Genomic DNA, 17,504 nt, shown 5'->3' with positions numbered 1-17,504 from the left:
CCACATCAACAGCCCTCCCCACTAATACAGGTGCTGAAACTAGACCTGCGGTTAAGAGCATTGGGACAGTAACTGAAAGGTCACTGGTTCGATCCCCGAGCCGATGTGCCATTGAGCAAGGCATTCAACCCTACTTGCTCCAGTAACTCACTCTGGATAAGAGCTTCTGCTAAATGCACAGAGACTCACTGCATGTACCTGCTGTACTGAGGGTGCACAGGAGTGAATAACTGTATCATCCGCGTAGAGATGAATGATACAGATAGACCAATATCATTTATAGAAATAGTGAAGAGAACAGGGCACAAAATCCATCCCTGCGGCACACCATTCCTAATATCGAGGAAATGACATTTGATATCGTCAGTAAGCACACGTTTTGTCCTGTCCGTTAGATAGTTCTTGAACCAATCGCAAGATGCCTGATCGAGGACTATTTCAGACCAGCTTTGAACAAGTCAGAAATGGTCAAATGTATCAAATGTCTTGGGCAGGTCAATAAATAAGGCAGCACAATGATTTTTATGGTCTATAATGGCACGTCCTCTAAGACAAGTGTAGCCACTGAAATACTGCTTTGTACAGGTCTAAAACCCATCTTGGTGCTCATTAAGAAGTTTAAAAAGTTGGCTGAGAGTTGGCCAGGGAGTGTAAAACTTTGACAAGGCAAAGATCATCAAGGACATCAACCACCCGAACCACTGCCTGTTCACCCCGCTATCATCCAGAAGGCGAGGTCAGTACAGGTGCATCAAAGCTGGGACCGAGAGACTGAAAAACAGCTTCTATCTCAAGGCCATCAGACTGTTAAACAGCCACCACTAACAGTGTGAGTGGCTGCTGCCAACACACTGTCATTGACACTGACCCAACTCCAGCCATTTTAATAATGGGAATTGATGGGAATTATGTAAATATATCACTAGCCACTTTAAACAATGCTACCTTATATAATGTTACTTACCCTACATTATTCATCTCATATGCATATGTATATACTGTACTCTACATCATCGACTGCATCCTTATGTAACACATGTATCACTAGCCACTTTAACTATGCCACTTTGTTTACTTTGTCTACACACTCATCTCATATGTATATACTGTACTCGATACCATCTACTGTATGCTGCTCTGTACCATCACTCATTCATATATCCTTATGTACATATTCCTTATCCCCTTACACTGTGTATAAGACAGTAGTTTTGGAATTGTTAGTTAGATTACTTGTTGGTTATCACTGCATTGTCGGAACTAGAAGCACAAGCATTTCGCTACACTCGCATTTAACATCTGCTAACCATGTGTATGTGACAAATAAAATTTGATTTGATTTGATAACTTGTAAATTGGACAGTAGTTATCCAAGTCAGAAGGATTGCCTCCTTTGTGTAGGGGGAGGACTTGCGCCGTTTTCCAGATCTTAAGGATAACCCCAGAAAACAACAGAGTTAAAAAATATAGGTTAATGATTCTGCAATATTTGGGGCAGAAAGCTGCTGCAAAAAGGGATCAAGTGAATTTTTTACAATAACCCACTATTTACTAATTATGCGGAGTTATTATAAAGTGTTACCTATTGCTAGAATAACAACAATATGCCCCGCTGATGTGTTTGTTTGTTTGTGGGTGTATTTGAGAAAGAGAGTTCAAATGAGTGAGCGAGAGACACACAGAACAAATGTGAAAATCAGCTAACAATTCAGCAAACCACTTTTCTATGTTGCAAATGCAAAAATCAACTCAATCATCTCACAAACCCCAACACTTGCAAGAACAGTCACTGTTGTGGTGAATGGCGCACAGTACTGCATAGAGCCATGACAACATGGAGCTCTAGTCCACATCAAGTAACTGATGCAAGCAGTTGATTTAAAAAACAGATACAATTACACCTTATGGAACAGCGGGGACTGTAAAGAGACACGAACACAGGCACAGACACATGCACACAACCCCACGATAACATTCGCACTATACACACACGTACACATGGATTTTGTGTTGTAGATATGTGGTAGTGGAGTAGTGGCCTGGGGGCACACGCTTAATGTGTTGCGTGAAATGTGTTGTGAATGTACTGTACTGTTTTTAAAATGCTGTATCACATGTGCGCTAACAGAACCCTAGTGATTCTTACCTTGGGGTTCTCCATGAGGGCCTCTATTCTAGGATGCGAGCCGCCAATGCCTGCTTCCGCCAAGGGCCAGCTGAGTGGTCTACCGTTGCCATCAGAGGGGGCAGAGTGGGCCAGCTTGGAGAAGCGGTCCGCCCCTGTCCCCGTTTTGTGGGGGTCCACCAGGGGGCTCTCTTTGGGACACCAGGCCTCAGGGGGTAGCGCGGGGTCACAGGGCACGCCGTTGGTGGAGGAGGGGACCAAGGAGACACATCCATCTGGTGGGATGGGTGGTGGGCGCTCAGGAGGTGGTGGGGGTGGAGGGTCCCTCTTGGGGGGTGGGAGAGCAGGCAAAGGCTTGTCTTGTTTTCTGGCCAGCCCTGGAGAGGACTTGGGGAGGAGGGCATGTGTTCGTTTTACACTACACAGAAATAAACAGTGTTGAAGCAGGCTGACATATCAATCAAATGCATTTTATGAAGGAAGCATGTTGTTTTACTTCACACACACACACATGCCTGCACACACACACATGCCTGCACACACACACATGCCTGCACACACACACATGCCTGCACACACACACACACATCCTTTGATTGTTTGCTGTTGTATTTGTGCTGTTGCTAGTGTCTTCTGTCTGTGTTATGTCTGTCTTACATAGTTTTTTTTATTTGTTTATATCAGCAACTGTTCCCACAGGAGGCCTTTTGCCTCTTGCTAGACCATCATTGTAAATACAAATCTGTTCTTAACTGACTTGCCTGTTTAAATAAAGCCTTTTTATATCAGCAGTTATCTCAAAGTGCTAACCCCAAAAGTCTGTGGGGGGTTGTTCTACTAAGCTAACATATGGAATTGATTTGAGAAGGTCATACCATGGATCATTTAGCTATTGATTTACAATTTTAGGACCCCTTTAGGTTAAAAAAACAACATTTTGGGGATGAAACATTGATTTAGCCTTACTACTATTAGCCCATAGAAACGCACTGAATAACAGATTCATACATGGAAAGACAGACAGTCCAAAAATACATCAAAAGGAAGTATGTTTTAAAGTGTCAGTCCTCTGTCTGAGGTGGGAAGGACAATTTTTGTGATGTCTCCTGGTATGGCAAACACGGCTGTAGCCTTGCCACCTTCCACCGCAAATTTGCAAGGCCGATATCGGCGGATGCGGTAGATTGAAAAATAGAGGAGATATCACTCGTTTTAAAAGACAGATTTTTCTGGGCATTTTTTATTATGCTAATTCAATGTGTGCCCGGGCGCACGCCATCGATTCTAGGGGATACCCAGCCTGAAACCCCAAAGAGCAAGCAATGCAGAGGAAGAAGCTCACTGGCTAGGAAAAACTCCCTAGAAGGCAGGTAGGTACCTAGGAAGAAACCTAGAGAGGAACCAAGGCTCCGAGGGATGGCATCAACCAGCACCAAAACATTCAACTTTAGAGATTTCTGGAGATCATTCCACAAGTTGCAAAAAACCATAACGCAGATGTACCTAACTTAGTGGAGACTGAAGGGATCTCCAGAGTTAGCCGTCCCTATGATCGGGTCAGGTGACGCATATGTCTGAAGTTTGCACAAGAGGGCTTTATAAACAAAAATCATTTGTATTTATATTTGTATTTAAGGACCCTCAGTAGTGATGAAGTCAATCTCTCGTCCAATTTGAGCCGTCGACATGAATATTATTCATGTTACCTCTCTGTGTACATTTAGGGGCTAGCCGTGCTGCTCTGTTCTAAACCAATTTTAATTTTCCTAAGTACCTCTTTGTGGCACCGGACCACACAACTGAACAGTGTCCGGCTGCAGGACCTGCCTTGTTGATAGTGTTGTTAAGAAGGTAGAGTAGCACTTTATTATGGACAGACTTCTCCCCATCTTAGCTACTGCTGTATCAATATGTTTTGACCGTGACAGTTTTACAATCCAAGGTTGCTCCAAGCAGTTTAGTCACCTCAACTTTCCACATGATTTATTACAATATTTAGTCGAGGTTTAGGGTTTAGTGAATGATTTGTCTCAAATACAATGCCACCAATTGTGAAACTAACTGCAGGTCTTTGTTAAGTGTTCCAGTGATTTCACTCTCTGTAGTAGCTGACGTGTGTAGTGTTGAGTCATCCTCAGACATAGACACACTGGCTTTACTCAAGGCCAGTAGGCATGTCATTAGTAAAGATTGAGAAAAGTAAGGGGCCTAGCTGCCCTGGGGAATTCCTGATACCACCTGCATTGATCTATGAGATTGAAGAGGGCCAACATACTTTCTGATACAGAATGCAGTGATGTGTAATGAACTCATTACACGTAATAAAATGTGATAAACTTCTCCTATAAAGGAAGGCCACTTGTTAACTAACTCATCAATATGCTTTTTGATAGATAGCTTTTCGTCAATCCAGATACCCAGACATTTATAAGCAGGGACACAATTCGTCCAATATACATAAGCATAAATCATTAGATAAATGTTTCAGCTTTTTGAAAAATAATATATAATTAGTTTTACCTGAATCACTTTTTCCCTTTACACTTGTGGGAATTGGCCTATATGGATAGGGCTAAATTGAAAAGTTTCTTACAGAATAAATTGGATATGCATAAACATAACCATGGTAGCAATTGAAAGGAACAGTTTGGGAATAATGGGGAAATGATTCGATCAAAGGTGAGTACACAACAATTCACCTGAAACAAGACTGAATCCAAACATTGCACTGTTTGACATTTACTGTACTGTTTCTCCACATTTGTTGATAAGGAAATCTGATACATTCAGTAACATGATAAGACTATTTCTGGAAAATGTGGGGCAGGTACAACATAAGACAAAGGCATTTGAGTAGAAGACTAACTACTGTTTTTCAATCTACTTTTTTGAGCGCTCCTAACTGTGCTGTTAAGAAAATAGAGCAAGTACACTTATAGTTGTTCTGTTTGGAACACATCCCTCTATCCCCGCCAGCACACAATCACTGTTTTTGTTGACTTAATCCCCAAAAAGTCCATTATAAATCACTATTTGGGTCAGGTGGGCATAATTGCAAAATCGTGTTCTATTGCCACACGACTAGCTAAGTTGTAAAATATGATATTACAGATATTACAGTTCAGACAAACAGATGGGAATTCTTGTGTGCATAGAAAGGAGTCATGAGTGCATTCGGTTGAATTTACTTCACAATTAAAAAAAAAAAACAGGCTCATTCTATTCAGAACATCAGGGTATGATGCTATGTCATCTTGTAACTGTACATAAAACATAGTGATAATAAACGTTAATACTGTATATGACATGAGTTTTATGATTTGGAAATGTGAAGTGCACATCTGGACTGACGGGTGTTTGGCTTTCTTGTATGTATGAGATCAAAGCAGCATTCATAATCCTCAACGTCTCATCTTACAACATACAGAATGTCATCTAAATTTAGAGCACTTCCCTCATTCAGACAACAAACATTTTTCAAAATGTCCTCAATTACCGCAAAGGATGGGGTATAGTGTTGTCCTGCGCGGTGCTCAAGTTCAGAGCGGGTGTCAGTCAAAACCCATACAGCGCTGACGACGCGCAGAGCCAGAGCTCTGACGTTACATATAGCATGTCACTGTACAGCCACTACGTTCAAATTTAGAAGTGCCCAAATCTGCCATTTTCAACGTGTATACAGGTACGAGTGTTAGAAATATAAAATATATAGCTTAGTGAAAAATTCCAATCTGGTTTTCATGCCCACCACAGCACAGAGGCAGCCTTAGTTAAAGTGGTAAATGGTCTTTAAGCCAACACAGATGCCAAACAGCTCTCTGTCCTGGTACTCTTTGATATAAGTGCTGCTTTCAACACCGTTGACCGTGGTGTCCTTCTGGACAGACTGGAGAGGTGGGTTGGCCTCTACGGTCCAGTTCTACATTGGTTTAGGACCTATTTAACCGGTCAAGAGTTTTTTGTCACCAATTGTGAACATAGCCCAGAGAAAATAGATATCACACGTGGCAAGGTAACGCAAGGTTCAATTTTAGGTCCGGTACTGTTCAGTTTATTTATGTACCCCATGGCAGTGTTATCAGCGAGCATGACATTGACTTTCACTGCTAAGCAACTTTACATTTCTGTGTCCCCAGAGGTTTTCAGCTCCACGGATAAATTATTAGACTTAAATTATTAGACTGTATTAGTGATCTAAATACTTGGATGTCTCACTTCCTCCAGCTAAAGGCTGAGGTACTTATTGTTGTAGCCAAAGCACAGAGAGAGAGAATCTGGCAGCAGATTTTAATTCACAGGCAATAAAGATAAAACACCAGGTCAAAAACTTAGGTGTCATTTTAGATTCTGAACTCTATTTCGAATCCCACATTAGGAATGTGACCAAAATAGCTTTTTACCACATAATGAACATTGCCAAGGTTCGGCCGTTTCTCTCAGGCGGATACAGAGAGACTCATCCGTGCTTTTATTACAAGAAGGCTTGACTACTGTAACATGCAGACCAGACCGGACACGTCACATGCGTGAGCATTGCAAAATAAATGTAGAAATCCATGTTATTCAATTATTGCGTCTGCGTTGCCAAGGGCTAAAATAGAAGCCATTCCTATTTCTGATGAAGATCGCGCTGCCTCTCCCATCTCTTCATTGGTTATACCCACGTGGGTGATTGAAAGACAAACTGTTTTGCCGGTCGTCGTGGCAATACTATGAAAGTTTAGATGTCAAAAACCATACCAAGTTCAAAGATGAAAAAGCCTGGAAGGAGGAGAGATGAATAGAAACAATTCGGTTGACCGTTTTATGTGTGGATTAATTGTCGGAGTACAGGTCCTTGTGCATTTCAGGTAAAATAACAGCTCAATGTTTATATCCCATGACAAATTAGCTAGCAACAGCAAGCTAGCTAAATAGGACAAATTAGCTAGCATGTGCAAGAATACCAAAGAAACCATTGGTCAACTACAAAACATACAGAATGCTGCAGCACGGGCACTGACCAAGACTACCAGAGAACCTGAGGGGGCCCGAAACTGTGGACATTTTTAAAAGAGATCTTAAAACAAACTTCTTTAGCGTTGTTTTTGTTGTTATTCTTTTGTTTATTGTGTAGTAAATATTTCAGTTTTTTATTTATGTATTTTCCTGTGAAGTGCATTGCGTTGCATTCATGTCTGAAATGTGCGCTATAAATAAAGCTTGATTTCAAGTGATTTAAAAAGTATAAAACACTGAAGCACTGTATCGTCAGTCCAAACTTTCCGGTTCCTACTTCCTGGTCAAATTCTGTTGATAAAGTGAACACAAAAGTGAGCCAAAAGAGTTTGGGTCAGCACAACAGTATGAAAAGGGTGTCGATGTGGAGTGCAAACCTGCAGTTTCAGATTTTCACTGTGCCCTACAATCACACCTGCAACCCTGTACATGTGACTATTAAACAATCTGAATAAGTACCTCTTTGGTGTGCTGAATGAAAAACAATAGATCACACCAAACCAGTTTGAAAGGGGGTTTAGGCTGTACACCCCATAGACATATGGTACATGCTGATGGGTTCTGAGTTCTAAACTTGAAAATATGAAGTATCCTTATTCATGTCACTGAGGGAGAGAGGGGAATGTAGAACATTTACATTCTGCGAGGATATATTATTGTTAACCATCAGGGATCCAATGGGGGGAGAATTGCCACAGTCTGGTACAAGTCAACAGGACAGCCGGGAGTTGGGGGGGAGTGAGAAATTTGGGCTGAGGTCAGGTTAGATGAAGTGAGGAAGAACAGATATCACTAAAGTTCTGAATAGCAAAAGCTGTGTATTGGCTGTTCAGATGTGTAAGGAGAGGGCTCAGCATAAGAGAAAGGGTTAAATACCAGTTCTTGTGTGAATATGTTCTTTGTCTGTTCAGCTGTCTGACCCTTTGGGTGAATAAACTTGGTTTGAGCGTCTGTTTGTACCCTGTTATTTAGAACCTAACAACCCTGACCCACCTTTGGGGAGCTGGAGGGGCTGGCAGAGGGGGATCGGATGACGCCCTTCTGGATGAGGTCCAGGCGAGGGGGTACGGGGGGCAGGCTGAGGTGCTGGATGCTGAGGGCCTCACCATGGGCTTTCCTCCTCTGGGCCACCGGGGAGGAGTTTGGCGACATCACGGGGGAGTTCTGCTGTTCGGCACACTGCTGATATGGAAAGAACAAAACAAGTTCAGGTTTTTAATAATACCGATGTGGCAGTCATAGACACTGAAATACATGGATGTAACATTTATAACAGGGTTTCCGGTAGCCGGATTTTGGCCTATAAAATGATGAAAAGTAGATTAAAAAAACTGCTGCTGGCCAATTGTCCCAAAAAAAGAGGGAAAAATCTGGTTACAAAATCATTTTCATTGATGGAAATAACAGTTGATGGAAATAACAGTTGATGGAAATAACAGTTGATGGAAATGCATTTGACCGGTCATGCTTATCGGTCTATAGGTTAATTTGCATCATTTAGTGGAATTAAATTGTTGCGTGTGTATTTTCGTTAGTCGTTATGTTTATATAATGTGCACGAGAGCTCCTGCTACAGCTTCTCAAACAGCTCATTGGTTGCTGCTGGAGTGAAATGTGCTTTTATGCCAATCCGTTTTGTCACCAAAGCCCCATATACTACCCACCACTGTGACCTGTATGCTCTCGTTGGCTAGACCTCGCTACATATTTGTCGCCAAACCCACTGTCTCCATTGACATCTATAAGCCTTTGCTAGTTAAAAGCTCCACTTTATCTCAGCTCACTGGTCACCATAGCAACACCCACCCGTAGCACGCGCTCCAGCAGGTATATTTCACTGGTCATCCCCAAAGCCAACACTTCCTTTGGCCGCCTTTCCTTCCAGTTCTCTGCTGCCAATGACTGTAACGAATTGCAAAAATCACTGAAGCTGGAGACTTAGATCTCCCTCTCTAACTTTAAGCATCAGCTATCAGAGCAGCTTACCAATCACTGTACCTGTACACAGCCAATCTGTAAATCACACATCCAACTACCTCATCCCCATATAGTTATTTATCTTCTTGCTCTTTTGCAATCCAGTATCTCTACTTGCATATCATAATCTGCACATCTATCACTCCAGTGGTAATACTAAATTGTAATTATTTTGCTTCTATGGCCTATTTATTGCCTCCCTAATCTTCTACATTTGCACACACTGTACATAGATTTTTCTATTGTGTTATTGACTGTACATTTGTTTATGTGTAACTCTGTGTTGTTGTTGTTTTTGCTGCACTGCTTTGCTTTATCTTGGCCAGGTCGCAATTGTAAATGAGAACTTGTTCTCAACTGGCCTACCTTAAATAAAGGTGAAATTTTAAAAAATAATAATAATAATACGAAACCAAGCGTGTGCAAAGTTGTCATCAAGGCAAAGGGTGGCTACTTTGAAGAATCTCGAATCTCAAATATATTTTTATTTGTTTAACACTTTTTTGGCTACTACATGATTCCATATGTGTTATTACATAGTTTTGAGGTCTTCCCTATTATTCTACAATGTAGAAAATAGTAAAAATAAATAAAAACCCTGGAATGAGTAGGCAAACTCGGCATTCCGGGGTTGGACGACACTTACTCTATGGCTAATCAGCAAATTGTAGCATTAGCCACTTAATCACCAGAGTCTGTAGCATTGAACAGGATCCTTTCTCTTCCTGGCACAGCATGATGTTTCATGACATGACAAGTACTGTTTGGAATCCTGAAATGTGGCATTTCTGAGATTGCGCTGACTTTACTTTTTTTTTTATACCAGAGAGCAATTGAACTGACGCTACATTTTTTTAATACCAGACAGCAATTGAACTGACAGAATGCTTAGTAACTCATCATAGTTTGACCAGACCTGCATAAAAAAAACACAAAATACAACTATCCTATTCAGTGATTCTGACACACAAGTTCAACGTCCTGCATATTTAGTTAGTAGATACGTAGATAAATGGCAGTAGTCCATTTAATTAATCGCTGGGTAATTCTACTTGACAGCATGTGAGTTAAGTTGACTGAGCACAGAGGCCATAGTCACACTGTCACGGCCGTAAAATGAAGTAGACCAATGCGCAGCGTACATATTCCTTTTTATTAGGATGACGCCGACAAAAAAAATGAACAATACAAAAACAACCGTGACGCTTAATTAAGGGCTATGTGCCACAAACAAAGTTAACTTCCCACACTGAAAGGAGGGAAAGGGCTACCTAAGTATGGTTCCCAATCGGAGACAACGATAGACAGCTGTCCCTGATTGACAACCATACACGGCCGAAACATAGAAATACACAATCATAGAAAATAAAAACATAGAATGCCCACCCCAAATCACACCCTGACCAAACCAAATAGAGACATAAAAAGTCTCTCTAAGGTCAGGGCGTGACACAGACCTTGTCCAAGATCACACTTTTAGACCGTTTCACATTGGCGATAGCAAAGGGCCATTTTCGAGAGGTTCTCGAGAGTTATCGATTTTGGAGAGACAATACTGTTGTGTGAACTTGCGAAATGATCACGTCTTGAGCGCCCCCATCCAGTGTAAAAAGAACTGTGTCAAACGCAATACTCTTACAGTACAAATGGTAATAGCAGAGCAATGTTTTTGAACCAGCTAAAATTGTTTTACCTGAAAGTGCAGTAACAGCCTGTTACATTCTGAAATTGTCACAGTAGCTGCTGTCAGAAGGCTTCACCGAGATACGTAAAACTATGGAAGCCCATATTCCCACACCATTTTTAAAAATGCAGATACTATCTAAAAATGTTTAGATACGTAAGTCAAAATGCTGAGATAGTAAACCATACAAATAGAATATGTTTTTTAATTTCTAACATTGTCTGGTAATTTCAGAGGTGGCACAACAAGTACCAGAGTGGTGGGGGGAAATGTTTTTCCTGGGGCCCAGAGTTTCTCCTTATCTGGTAACCTAACCTAACCAAGTAAAACTCCAAGTATGTCATAGGAATAAATCACCTGTATAAAAATGTTTTATACAGGCTGTGATGGGATCGGAATTGTTCTAATGGTTAAAAAAAATCCTGGAAAGGATGAAAACATAAAAACATTACTTTGTCCCTCTTTCCAACGCTTTTGTGTCAATATTTTTTATAAACCAAGTCAATTGTGGTGGGGCAAATGCCGGCACGCCACACGTTTGCATACCGGCCCTGCTGTGCTTATTACTTTTACCCTAATAAAGTTAAGCAACCTTTGTGAAGGTTTGGTATGGTATGGCTATTATTAGGCTTAGCTACTGCAGGCCTATGAAGGCAATGCATACTGGCACTCCAATTGACCCTGGTAGTTGAACTTAGCCTCCTATACAGTGGGGCAAAAAAAGTATTTAGTCAGCCACCAATTGTGCAAGATCTCCCACTTAAAAAGATGAGAGAGGTCTGTAATTTTCATCATAGGTACACTTCAACTATGACAGACAAAACGAGAAGAAAACAAATCCAGAAAATCACATTGAAGGATTTTTTATGAATTTATTTGCAAATTATGGTGGAAAATAAGTATTGACATGACAGCCCGCTTGGAGTTTGTCAAAAGGCACCAAAACACTACCAGACCATGAGAAATAAGATTATCTGGTCCGATGAAACCAATATTAAACACTTTGGCCCGAATTTCAAGCATCACGTCTGGAGGAAACCTGGCACCATCCCTACGGTGAAGCATGGTGGTGGCAGCATAATGCTGTAGGGATGTTTTTCAGCGGCAGGGACTGAAAGACTAGTCAGGATTGAGGCAAAGATGAACGGAACAAAGTACAGCGAAATCCTTGATGAAAACCTGCTCCAGAGCGCTCAGGACCTCAGACTGGGGGCGAAGGATCACCTTCCAAAAGGACAACGACCCTAAGCACACAGCCAAGACAATGCAGGAGTTATCATGACAGGCGAGACCCAGATGCAGACAAAGTAGGCAGATGGTTGGAGTCTTACAATATGTATTAATCCAATAGGGTAAGGCAAGAGAATGGTCGTGGACAGGAAAAAAGTTCAGAGTCCAAAAGGTACCAAAGGGCAGGCAGAATCAAGGGCAGGGCAGGCAGGATGATCAGGAAGGTGGAAAAGTAGTTCAGAGTCAGGCAGGGGTCAAAACCGGGAAGACTATAAATAAGAGAATAGCGAAAGGATTAGGGGAAAAACATGCTGGTTGACATGACAAACATACAAGACGAACTGGCACAGAGAGACAGGAAACACAGGGATAAGTACACTGGGGAAAATAAGCGACACCTGGAGGGGGTGAAGACAATCACAGGAACAGGTGAAACAGATCAGGGCGTGACAGTTGTGGCTTTGGAACTCTGAATGTCCTTGAGTGGCCTGGACAGAGCCTGGACTTGAACATTTCTGGAGATTTAATACATTTAAAAAATTGCGAAAAGGCACTGTATATACACACTCAGACACCCTCACACAAAACCCACACACATACTGTCACGTTCGCTGGAATAATTATCGGACCAGCGCGTTATGGTGTTCACATGATATTTATTTTAAAACGCACAAAACAAAAAAGAAAGAACGAAACAAACAACGAACCGTAACAACAGAGGTGCTACGTGCACTAACTCAAAACCATATCCCATAAAACAAAGGTGGAAAAAATGCTTCTTAAATATGATCACCAATTAGAGACAACGATAGACAGCTGCCTCTAATTGGGAATCATACCAAACACCAACATAGAAAAACTAAACTAGAACCCCACATAGAAAAGAATAACTAGAAAAAACCCCAGTCACGCCCTGACCTACTATACCATAGAAAAACAAAGGCTCTCTATGGTCAGGGTGTGACAGTGCCTCCCCCAAAGGTGCGGACTCCGGCCGCAAAACCTGAAACAAATGGGGAGGGTAGGGGGGTGATTAGTATCGGTGGCGGCTCTGGTGCAGGTCGTGGCCCCCACTCAGCTTGTGGATCCGCCAGCATCGGGGGCGGCTCTGGTGCGGGATGAAGAACCCGCTCAGCTCGCGGATCCGCCAGCATCGGGGGCGGTTCTGGTGCGGGCCGAAGAACCCGCTCATCCCATGGATCCGCCAGCATCGGGGGCGGTTCTGGTGCGGGCCGAAGAACCCGCTCATCCCATGGATCCAGCCATGGACCCGGGCTGAAAACTGTGCCTGGACTGGACCTAGGTGCAGAAGAAGACTCTGACCTTGGAGCTGGACTGGACGCCGGGCTTAGACTGGTTATCGGCGCATGGTTAGGCTCCGGCCATGGAGCTGGAAGTTCCGGACTGTTGACCGTCGCAGGAGATTCCGGACCATGGACCGTCTCAGGAGGTTCCGGACCATGGACCGTCTCAGGAGGTTCCGGACCGTGGACCGTCTCAGGAGGTTCCGGATCGTGGACCATCTCAGGAGGTTCTGGGATGTTCCGTCTCAGGAGGTTCCTGACTGTGGAACGTCGCTGGAGGACCCGGACTGTGGAACGTCGCCGGAAGCTCTAGACTGTGAACCGTCGCCGGAAGCTCTGGAATTGGGAGGAGCACTGGAGGCCTGATGCGTGGGGCCGGCACAGGTCGCACCGGACTGGGAAGGCGCACTGGAGGCCTAGTGTGTGAAGCCGGCACAGGTGGCGCCAGACTGGTGACACGCACTTCAGGGCGAGTGCGGGGAGCAGGCACAGGACGTACCTGACTGGGGACACGCACTTCAGGGAGAGTGCGAGGAGCAGGCACAGGACGCACCGGACTGGGAACACGCACTTCAGGGAGAGTGCGAGGAGCAGGCACAGGACGCACCTGACTGGGAACACACACTTGAGGGAGAGTGCAAGGAAGAGACACATGATGTACCGGACTGGAGAGGTGCACTTGACTCCAGAAGCGTGGAACCGGCACATATTGCACCAGACTGCTAACTGGATCCTCTGGTCAGATGTTGAGCATAATACACTTGCACAACATCTCTCTCATCTCACTCTCTCCCAACTACGCCATTGCCTCCCTGACAGTCTCTGCCTCTTCCCTCTGCTCAGCCACTAGCTCCATGTGCCACCCCCCCCCAAAAGACTTGGGGTCGTCCTTGGGCTTTCTGTAGCCATAAACCCTGTCGTCGTCGCTGTCCTCCATAATCTCCTTCCGTCTGTCGCCAAGGAAGGGTTTCGCATCTCCACATCACTTCTTTCCATGTCCAGAAATCCTTCCCCTCTTTGGGCACGCTGCTAGGTCCTGGTTTGATGGAAATTCTGTCACGTTCGCTGGAATAATTATCGGACCAAACTGCAGTGCGATATGGTTTCCACATAATGTTTATTTTAAAATGGGTGTGTACACAGGCAAGTCTTCGTTGAGCATTTATTCCTTTTTCTATTTTTTCTATTTTATCTCTCTGCATTGTTGGGAAGTCCCACATGTTGCTTAGTCTACACAAGTTGCTTACGATGCATGTGACAAATACAATTTAAGTTCATTCTTGTGTATTTTATTCTTGGTGCTATTATTTTTATTTGTATCATTATTTTTCAACAACTTTCTGTCCCTCTAATCAGGGGAATGGGACCCCAGGTGTGTGTATGTGGATTCTCTGACCAAATTCTTTTCGAAAAATGTCATTCCTGAAGAACGTGTCTCAACTCCTGAAGTAGTTGTGAAATCTATCTAAAAATCAAATCTAGAGTCGGCTTTCTATTTCGCAACAAGGCCTCCTTCACTCACGCCGCCAAACTTACACTAGTAAAACTGACTATCCTACCAATCCTCGACTTCGACGATGTCATCTACAAAATAGCTTCCAATACTCTACTCAGCAAACTGGATGCAGTTTATCACAGTGTCATCCGTTTAGTTACTAAAGCACCTTATACCACCCACCACTGCGACCTGTATGCTCGAGTCGGCTGGCCCTCACTACATATTTGTCGCCAGACCCACTGGCTCCAGGTCATCTACAAGTCCATGCTAGGTAAAGCTCCGCCTTATCTCAGTTCTCTGGTCACGATGGCAGCACCTACCCGTAGCACGCGCTCCAGCAGGTGTATCTCACTGATCATCCCTAAAGCCAACACCTCATTTGGCCGCCTTTCCTTCCAGTTCTCTGCTGCCTGTGACTGGAACGAATTGCAAAAATCGTTGAAGTTGGAGACTCTTATCTCCCTCGCCAACTTTAAACATCTGCTATCAGAGCAGCTAACCGATCGCTGCAGCTGTACATAGTCCATCGGTAAATAGCCCACCCAATTTACCTAACTCATCCCCATACTGTTTTTATTTTTATCTTTTCTGCACTTTTGCACACCAGTATCTCTACCTGCACATGACCATCTGACCATTTATCACTCCAGTGTTAATCTGCTAAATTGTAATTATTCGCCTACCTCCTCATGCCATTTGCACACAATGTATGTATATTGACTCTTTTTTTTCTTATTTTTTTTCTACTGTGTTATTGACTTGTTTATTGTTTACTCCATGTGTAACTCTGTTTTGTTGTCTGTTCACACTGCTATGTCTTATCTTGGCCAGGTCGCAGTTGTAAATGAGAACTTGTTCTCAACTAGCCTACCTGGTTAAATAAAGGTGAAAAATACAAATGTAATCCGGAGATAGGTGTTTTCTCCATCTCCTTAGCTATCATACTCGAATTCCATTGATTTCAAAACTCAGAAAGTGGAGAGCAACACTTTTCTAGGCGATACATAAAAAAAGCTGCATTAAACAGGATTACCTACCAGCTCAAATAGACAGAAGCGTGGCAGACCAATCCAAACTCATCTTTCGGCATGTCCAGCCCACTCATTATCTCAGCCAATCATGGCTGGCGGGAAGGTTGCCAACTAGGCTCGTAATTAAAAAATTGTATTTGTATTTACAGATGGCATACAAGTTGGTTATTAATCTCTTGAGACTAGGGGGCAGTATTTTGATGTTTGGGTGAAAAACGTGCCCAAATGAAACTGCCTATTTCTCAGGACCAGAAGCTAGAATATGCATATAATTGGCAGATTAGGATAGAAAACACTCTAAAGTTACCACAACTGTCAAAATATTGTCTGTGAGTATAACAGAACTGATATTGCAGGCGAAAACCTGAGGAAAATCCAACCAGGAAGTGCTGTTATTTTGAAACCTCTGTTCCATTGCATGCCTACCCTCCATTTATAGGGATATCAACCAGATTCCTTGCCCTATGGCTTCCACATGGAGTGAACAGTCTTTAGACATAGTTTCAGGCTTTTCTTCTGAAAAATGAGCGAGAATGATCACATCGCGTCAGTGGATAGCTGTGTGTCCCCAGAGTTTTGCGAGGGAGAGGGGCTTGGAGCAGTCATTTTCTCTCTCTCTCCTATTGAAAAAGCTACGGTCCGGTTTATATATTATCGATTATTTATTGTAAAAACAACCTGAGGATTGATTATAAAAAATGTTTGACATGTTTCTACAAACTTTACGGATACTATTTGGAATTTTCGTCTGCCCGTCGTGGCCTGCACGCCCCTGTGAATTACTCAACAAAACGCACCAACCAAATGGAGGTTTTTGGATATAAAAATAATCTTTATTGAACAAAACAAACATTTATTGTGTAATTGGGAATCTCTTGAGTGCAAACATCTGAAGATCATCAAAGGTAAGCGATTCATTTTATTGCTTTTCTGACTTTCGTGACCATCTACTTTGCTGCTAGCTGTTTGTAATGTTTTGTCTGCTGAGAGAGCTGTGCTCACATAAATGCTTGGTTTGCTTTCGTTGTCAAGCTTTTTTTAAATCTGACATGCCAGGTGGATTAACAACAAGCTAAGCTGTGTTTTGGTATATTGTGATTTCATGAAAATGTAATGTTTTTTGTAATTTAATTTGAATTTGGCGCTCTGCAATTCAGAGGATGTCGACGAAAATGATCCCGCTAAAGGGATCGGTGCGCCAAGAGGTATTTTAAGACACATGGAAGTTCACATGTTCGAGAAGGCATTTCTGCCCCCAAAAATGTTTTGTTAAAAAAAAAGCTACGTTCAAACTGCTCTCCTGTTAAGTAGTGACCCGCAACATACGAATAGTTTCCTGAAACGGGTCACATATATGTTGGTAATGGTTGACAGTTACTCCAAATGGATTGACGTTTTCCCCGGGTCAAACACTTTCTTACAAATAGCTAGTAATGTCTCTGTACCACAGAATGTATCAGATTGTTGGGTATGTGGATTGTTACCAGACAGTGCTGAGACTATGTCATGCGGACCAAAGCAGGTAACCTTTAACTTACAGACAGAGAACAGGATAACGTAAAGGATAACGTGTTTTATATGAAGAAGTGTACAGTCGTGGCCAAAAGTTTTGAGAATGACACAAATATTCATTTTCACGAAGCCTGCTGCCTCAGTT

At 42.8% G+C, this 17,504-nt stretch overlaps 1 protein-coding gene and 1 long non-coding RNA gene across 4 annotated transcripts in view; both read right to left on the bottom strand.

The window, feature by feature from the left end:
• Positions 1 to 17,504, bottom strand: part of LOC118366069 (uncharacterized) — a 232,255-nt gene that overhangs the window by 109,611 nt on the left and 105,140 nt on the right. The window lies entirely within an intron of this gene.
• The window catches only part of cblb (Cbl proto-oncogene B, E3 ubiquitin protein ligase), a 146,441-nt gene that overhangs the window by 30,355 nt on the left and 98,582 nt on the right, over positions 1 to 17,504 (bottom strand). For both annotated transcript variants that reach the window (XM_035748412.2, XM_035748411.2), the window contains 2 exons: positions 8,117 to 8,305; positions 2,147 to 2,512 (listed from right to left, as the gene is read on the bottom strand). In XM_035748412.2, the coding sequence (XP_035604305.1) occupies positions 2,147 to 2,512; positions 8,117 to 8,305 (555 nt within the window). The remainder of the gene's footprint in view (positions 1 to 2,146; positions 2,513 to 8,116; positions 8,306 to 17,504) is intronic.

Source organism: Oncorhynchus keta, chromosome 33 (assembly GCF_023373465.1).
Source record: "Oncorhynchus keta strain PuntledgeMale-10-30-2019 chromosome 33, Oket_V2, whole genome shotgun sequence".
Lineage (NCBI taxonomy): Eukaryota > Metazoa > Chordata > Actinopteri > Salmoniformes > Salmonidae > Oncorhynchus > Oncorhynchus keta.
Note: the sequence above shows the minus strand (reverse complement) of the source record. Positions and strands in the feature narration are given on the sequence as shown.